This window comes from Pseudophryne corroboree, chromosome 6, assembly GCF_028390025.1.
Source record: "Pseudophryne corroboree isolate aPseCor3 chromosome 6, aPseCor3.hap2, whole genome shotgun sequence".
Taxonomy (NCBI): Eukaryota; Metazoa; Chordata; class Amphibia; order Anura; family Myobatrachidae; genus Pseudophryne; species Pseudophryne corroboree.
The window spans coordinates 406,628,307-406,635,974 of record NC_086449.1 but is presented as its reverse complement, the minus strand read 5'-3'; the positions used below and the strand labels follow the sequence as shown (position 1 = coordinate 406,635,974).

The 7,668-nt window shown below is 46.1% G+C and overlaps 1 protein-coding gene across 2 annotated transcripts in view; it reads right to left on the bottom strand.

The window, feature by feature from the left end:
• Nucleotides 1-5,849: 5,849 nt before the first annotated feature.
• PRPF18 (pre-mRNA processing factor 18) overlaps nucleotides 5,850-7,668 on the bottom strand; it is a 165,939-nt gene continuing 164,120 nt past the window's right edge. For both annotated transcript variants that reach the window (XM_063926901.1, XM_063926902.1), the window contains one exon: nucleotides 5,850-6,231. In XM_063926901.1, coding sequence (XP_063782971.1) covers nucleotides 6,151-6,231 — 81 coding nt within the window. In that variant the 3' untranslated portion in view covers nucleotides 5,850-6,150. The remainder of the gene's footprint in view (nucleotides 6,232-7,668) is intronic.

Here is a 7,668-nt window from a genome sequence, read left to right as displayed (position 1 = left end):
ACACAACATCACCGTCTTCCACATGAGGTACTTCTCTTCTACCATCATCGGAGGTTCAAACCAGGAGGACTGTAGAAATTTCAACACTACATCCAAATCCCCAAACGGGAGGTTGTGTATGGAGCAACACTGCCAATTTCTTCTGAAAGAAAATGGAGAGAGCTGAAATCTGGACCTTAATGGAACCAAGACGTAAGCCCTTATCCACACCAGCCTGCGGGGAAACGGAGGAAACGTCCAAAGTGAAACACTGGAGGCGGATACATGCGTTCCTCGCACCAAGAGATATCTCCTCCAGATATGATGATAGTGTTTTGACGTCACAGGTTTCCTGGGCTGAACCATGGTTGCAATAACCTTCTTGGAAAGGCCCTTGTGAGCTAGGATGTTCCGCTCAACCTCCATGCCGTCAAACGAAGACGCCGTAAGTCCGAGTCGACGAACTGTCCTTGTTGAAGATCTCTTCTGAGTGGTAGAGGCCAAGGGTCTTCGGCGTACCACGCTCTCTGGGGCAAGTAGAATTGCTTGTACTCCCTGATGCCGGATCCTCTTGAGCACCTTCAGGATCAACAGAATCGGAGGAAATATATAGACCAGCCCCGTAAGGCCAGGGCGACGTCAGTGCATCCACTGCGCACGCCTGAGGATCTCTGGTTTGCGAGCAATAGGAGCAAAGTTTCTTGTTGAGGCGAGATGCCATCAAGTCGATCTGGGGGCAACCCCACCGGTCGATCAGCTGAAACACTTGAGGATGTAGGCCCAACTCCCCTGGGTGGAGATCGTGGTGACTCAGGAAGTCCGCTTCCCAGTTGTCTACTCCTGGAATGAAGATTGCTAACAGTGCATTGGATTTCTTTCCGCCCATAGGAGTATTCTTGATACTTCTCTCATGCAGACCCTGCTTTTTGTCCCTCCTTGTTGATTGATGTACGCCACAGCCACAGCCGACAACGACTGTAGCTGGATTGCTTGATCCCGGAGCAGAAGGGAGGTCTGAATCAGGGCACTGTAGATAGCCCAAAGTTCCAGGATGTTGATCGGAAGTAGGGTCTCTTGTGCAGACCACCTTCCTTGGAACTGCACCCCTTGGGTGACAGCTCCCCATCCTCGCATCGGTCATGAGGAGAATCCAATCCTGAATTCCGAAGCGTTGACCTTCTTGATGATTGGAAGACCGCAGCCACCAGAGGAGTGAAATCCTGGCCCGAGGTGACAGATGAATCATTTGGTGCATCTGAAGATGGGAACCAGACCACTTGTTCAGGATGTCCAGTTGAAAGGGTCTGGCATGGAACAGTCCACACTGAATGGCCTCGTACAAGGCTACCATCTTTCCCAATAATCTTATGCAAAGATGAATGGAAACCCGAGTCGGTCGGGGAACCATGCAAACCATTCCCTGGAGAGTTCTCACTTTGTCCTCTGCGCTACAGTATCCAATAGCATTCCCAGAAACAGGAACCTCTGAGATGGCTCCAGGTGGGACTTCTGTAGATTGAGGATCCACCCATGGTGTGACAGAAGGTGTATAGTGCGATCTATATGGAGCAGTAGGAGCTTCCTGGAACTCGCCTTTATCAGGAGATTGTCCAGGTAAGGGACCACGTTGACCCCCTGGACCCTGAGCTGGAACATAATTTCCGCCATCACCTTCGTGAACACTCTCGGAGCTGTAGACAGGTCAAACGGTAACGCCTGGAACTGGTAGTGATCGTTCAGCAGGGCAAATCTCAGATAGGCCTGATGGGGAGGCCAAATTGGGATATGAAGGTAGATGTCCTTGATATCCAGGGACACTAGGAATTCCTGAAGTTCCATGCCTGCGATCACTGCTCTCAAAGATTCCATCTTGAATTTGAAAAACTTTAGGTCAGGATTCAAAGACTTCAGGTTCAAAATCAGCCTCACAGACCAGTCTAGTTATGGCACAGTGAACAGACTGGAGTAGTAACCTTTCCCTTGCTGTTGCAGGGGAACTGGAACAATGACTTGGGACCGGAACAACTTTGTGATGGCCTGTAGTAGCGTAACATGCATATTTTCCAAAGCTGGTAAGCTTGATTTGAAAAATCGTTAGGGAGGAGCACCATCGAACTCCAGCTTGTAACCCTGAGAAATAAGGTTCCTTACCCAAGCGTCCTGGCAGGAACTTTCCCAGATGTGGCTGAAGTGACATAGCCGGGCTCCCACCTCGAGATCCTCCCGGGGTGGGTGGGCACCATCATGCTGAGGTTTTTGCAGAAGCTGAACTGGTGCTCTGTTCTTGAGAGCCAGCAACGGCTGGTTTCTTAGGTTTACCCCTGGTGCCTCTAGCTGCATTTGATGCACCACTGGCTTTAGTTCGAAATCTGGTGGACCGAAAGAACTGAGTTAGACGGTCCTGGGTAGGTACGTCTAGCAGGCGGAGTCCCCGAAGGAAGAAACACGGATTTGCCAGCAGTAGCTTTGGAGATCCATATGTCCAATTCGCCTCCGAAAAGCCATTCACCTGTAAAGGGAAGAGATTCCACATTGCGTTTGGAGTCAGCATCTGCAATCCACTGACGTAACCATATAGCTCTGCGTGCTGACACAGCCATAGCAGTAGCCCTAGCATTAATATTGCCCATCTCTTTTAGGGAGTCACAAAGGACTCTTGCTGTGTCCTGAATGAGTTTTAGGAAAGTCACCGTAGTAACTAGGGTCATGTCACCCGAGAGACCCTCCTGAATTTGAGTAGCCCAGGAGTGAATTGCATGTGTCATCCAACAACCTGCAATAACCGGCCTTTGAGATATACCTGCAGCAATGTAGATTGATTCCAGTGTAGCTTCAATTTTCCTACCCCCCGGGTCTTTTACCGTAAAGTAGCGTGGAGCTGGGAGTACCGCCTTCTTAGAGAGGCAGAGACTGAAACGTCTACAGCCGGAGATTCTTCCCAAAATTTTCTACCCTCAGGGGCAAAGGGGAATGTATGCAAAAACCGTTTTGACACCTATTTTTTTATCTGGATTCTTCCAGGCCAACTTAAAGAAATCATCTAATTCTTTAGAGTCAAGAAATGTGACCGTTTGTCTTGAGGGAGGAAAAATGACTGCTGATAAGCAGCGTCCTCTAGCGGGAGCTTTGGTACATACCTAATAGCTAAAATGAGGGGTTCAATACCCTGTGTAGGAGTGGAATCGCCATTTAAGGGATCTACACCATCCCCATCATCCTGTATATCATCATCAGAATCTGATAGAAGTGCAGGCAAAGCACATTTTTGTGCACCTGTATAAGACAGGGGGGAATGGGGAACATCAGCCCTGGCAGCTAGATCTGCTACTGCTTTTTGCAGTTCTTAGTTTTATTGCCAGTGAGCTGAGATGACATATCAGACATCATAGTTTTGATAGCCCCCAGCCAGGTGGGCTCCCCCTTCATGGTCCTCAGCATTTTGTGAGAATTGACTACACTGCTCGCATGATATGGAATCAGATGAGAGAGGGGAAAATCTGGTATGACACACACTGTATAACTTTTGTTTTACCATTATGAAAATACACAGTTCACATACAACAGACTGATAACAATGCAAGCCTGCCCTTTTGCATGTGAGAGGAGACACAAATAAGAGAGGACCCAGCACACACCACGCTACAGAGCCCCAGTGAGGTTGTCAGCGTTTTAAACTAACAGTGAGAACTGTTTTTACAATGTAAATCCCTGAGGAATTAATCTGTGCACAAAATAGCGGCTCTCCCCCTAACTAAACACCCTGTACCAGTGATCCAGCGTGTGACAGTCTGGAGGAGCTGTGTGAGGCTGCTGCGGCTTATGCAGAGGAAGGCGCCAAAATGCCGCTGAGCCCGCTCTGATGTAGTTCCGCCCCCCGTAATGGCGCCAGAGCTACCTAAATATATATTTATACTGTCCCTGTCTCCTAAACCTGCTGTAGCTAAACATGAATGCTAGGTACAGCCATCGGTTGCCAGTCTCTCACAGGGGCTATAGCGGATACCTCCAGGAGGGACCCGTATGCCTCACCCATGCTGCTGCCACACCAAGAACCGGGGGACCCCTCTAGTGGGCCCCCGGTGTGTTCTCAATACCAACGACCACCTTCAGGTTATCTTAGAGGTGTGCGGCGTGCTGCGGTTGCGACAGCTAAGGCGCAGTGCCCCGCTGAACAAACAACCCCTCAGGACAGAGGTCCTGCAGCGGCAAAGCGGCTCTGCACCTCAGGAGGCCGGTGACTTCCCCTCCCCTAACTCCCACGGTGCAGGTATGCTGTTGCCCAAACAGCATACCGAAATAAACAAAAGTTTTAAATAAATAGAAGAAAAACTCTGGAGCAAGCAGGGCGTGCATCCTCTCCCGAGGGCACTTTTTTCTAAACTGCTTGTTGAAGGGGACATAGAGTGGAGTAGCCAGCACACCCAGTGGAAGAAATGTAAAGTGAACGGGCTCATTTGGACCCGATCTATACCCATTGTACTAATGCAGTGATGGCTAACCTTGATACTCCAGCTGTTGTTGAACTACATATCCCAGCACGCCCTGCTACAGTTTTGTTATTTGGCCATGCTAAAACTGATGCAGGGCATGCTGGGATGTGTAGTTCAACAACAGCTGGAGTGTCAAGGTTAGCCATCACTGTACTAATGTGTCCCCAATATCCCTTATGGATGTTAGAGAAATGAGCAACACCCAAGGCACTTAATATAATACAGAGGTAATGCAGGAAGTAGGAGGGGTGTATATAGGGAAGAGAGAGCATTAGTTCACTTAGTAAATGCCTTCTCCAAACGGTTAGCATCTATACATAGAGTAAACAGTGTTCTTCAGTAAGAAAAGATTTACCAACGACTGATAAAATGATTTGTCTTCTTAACAGGAGTATGAAATCACTAGAAGATAGCTGTTGCTGACACACTCATACCGTGACATCTGGTGCCCACTGTAAAAGTAAAGTCAGGCAATTATTTTGACTAGCATTCTCTCTCTTCCCGCACCATACATTGGTACCAGCCTAACCAATTTAATGATACTGCCACTGATGGAGAAATCCTATATACCTAGAAAGGCCAGGTGTGCACAATAAAATTTAACGCTAGATCACAAACATAAAAGTCTTGCAAGAATTTATTATAGCTGGGCCATCCCTAGATTTTGAGATGCATTATGTAACAAATATAATAGCAAAGCTAAAAGGTCCGCTAGGTCCAGCTAGTGGTTATTATGTGGCTACACTGGAGTGTACAGTCTGTGATGAAATCCAGTTGCCACAACAGATTCTAGCTCTGCTCTCTAGGGAGAAGCACAGGCTCTCCTCTCACACTCCACAGCTGCAAACAATTACACAGATGCCGTGAGAAACAGGTCTTTCCCCTCCCAAACACTACTTGAAGTCCTCCTGTGAATTGGTATGGCCATAGTTCTACTATGCTTCATATACAATTGATTTTATTCTAATACATGTGCAGCAAAGACATATTTTGAGCTAGTCTAATGCAGAGACATTACAATGCTAATGATTCATTTATAAAACACAGGTCTGCGCTGTTTCAATGTCCCTGCAATATGGCCGTCATCTGCCTGTAAAATGTGTGAAAATTCTCTAATACCAGTGGAAATGTGGATACTTCCAGAATGTTTAGCTTCTCTGAAACCACAGTTGTGTATAAGGCATTTACTATGCATTCTGAATGACCATTTTATTTATATTTGTAAGTATTTTACAGTGTTGGGTTATCATAAAGTAAATGGCTTATTTCATATGGTAAATAGATTTAAAAAATAAATATTAAGTTATGCATGGATGACCTGAAAGAGATCATAGAGTCCACTATGGTACAACACCATAAAAAAAATAGGGACAACAGTACTTAAGGAAGGAAGTTTTGAAAGGAATTTATTTCACGCGGAGGTAAAATAACTGTTTTACTGAAGAAAAAAAACACCAAAATAAACAAAGAAAAAAAAACCCTGTTAAAATAATACTTGCAGCCAACAGCATAGCAGTGTCACAAATGTGTTTTGGGGTAAATGTTATTAGGCATATCTATAAAACAGAAATGCAACCAATCAGAGGAGTTCAGGTGTTTGTGTGGGGGTAATCCACAGCTGACAATTATTTAGATGTACATGTATTATGAGACAAAAAAACAGGCATTTACTAAATGCTCTTCACAAAGCATTATATTCCACACACTTTGAAGGATCGGTTGAAAAGTGCTTCTGGCAAATAGTCATTAATCTCTTCAATCCCTAAAAGGAAAAGAAACATAAATGGAGTCATTTGAAAACAAAATACTTTTACAAAAGTAGACCACACGTGATTATATTTTGGTGTAAAAAAACACTGGGGAGCAAAGCTAAAAAGAACATGTAACTGTGCACCTGGGTAAAACCATGTTGCATGCAGGTGGGGCAGATGTAACATGTGCAGAGAGATTTAAATGTGAGAGTGGATTATCCAAACTGACATTTAAAAATTGAGGTGTAAAAACAAAGCTAGCCAGTATTTGTCGGCTACATGCAAAAGCAGCCTGCATGCAAAAAAATAGGATTTTAATTACCTACAGGTAAATCCTTTTCTCGTTGTCCGTAGAGGATGCTGGGGTCTATATTAGTACCATGGGGTATAGACGGGTCCACCAGGAGCCATTGGCACTTTAAGAGTTTAATAGTGTGGGCTGGCTCCTCCCTCTATGCCCCTCCTACCAGACTTGGTCTAGAAACTGTGCACGAGGATACAACATACTTTGAGAGAAGGAATTACACAGATAGTGGCGAGATTCATAGAATCCGTCTAACATGCCGGAAAAACTCAGCAACAGCTGAAACAGTACTGAAACAGTAATAACGCAGAACTTACCTAGGAACCAGGCAGTACTGAACTGTAAAACCAATGCAGGAAAACGCAGCGCTGGGCGAGTGCCCAGCATCCTCTACGGACTACGAGAAAAGGATTTACCGGTAGGTAATTAAAATCCTATTTTCTCTTACGTCCTAGAGGATGCTGGGGTCCATATTAGTACCATGGGGATGTACCAAAGCTCCCAGTACAGGAGGGAGAGTGCGGAGGCTCCTGCAAGACTGCTTAACCAAACTTGAGGTCATCAGAGGCCAAAGTATCAAACTTGTAAAACTTGGCAAACGTGTTCGATCCAGACCAAGTAGCAGCTCGGCAAAGTTGAACCGCCGAGACACCCCGGGCAGCCGCCCAGGAAGAGCCCACTTTACGAGTAGAGTGGGCCGTAACTGATTTCGGACACGGCAATCCTGCCGTAGAATATGCATGCTGGATAGTGAACCTGATCCAGCGTGAAATCGACTGCTTAGAAGCAGGACACCCAATTATCTTGGGATCATAGAGGACAAAGAGAGTCAGTTTTTCTATGATGAGCTGTCCTCTTTACATAGATCTTCAAAGCCCTCACAACATCCAAGGCCTTTGAAGCAATTGAGGAGTCAGTAGCCACTGGCACAATAGGTTGGTTGATATGGAAAGCAGATACAACATTAGGCAGGAACTGTGGACGAGTCCTAAGTTCCGCCCTGTCTTCATGGAAGATCAGATAAGGACTTTTACACGATAAAGCCCCCAATTCTGACACGCGTTGGGCAGAAGCCAAGGCCAACAAAGTGACCGCCTTCCACGTGAGAAACTTGATGTCAGCCTCCAGTAGAGGCTCAAACCAA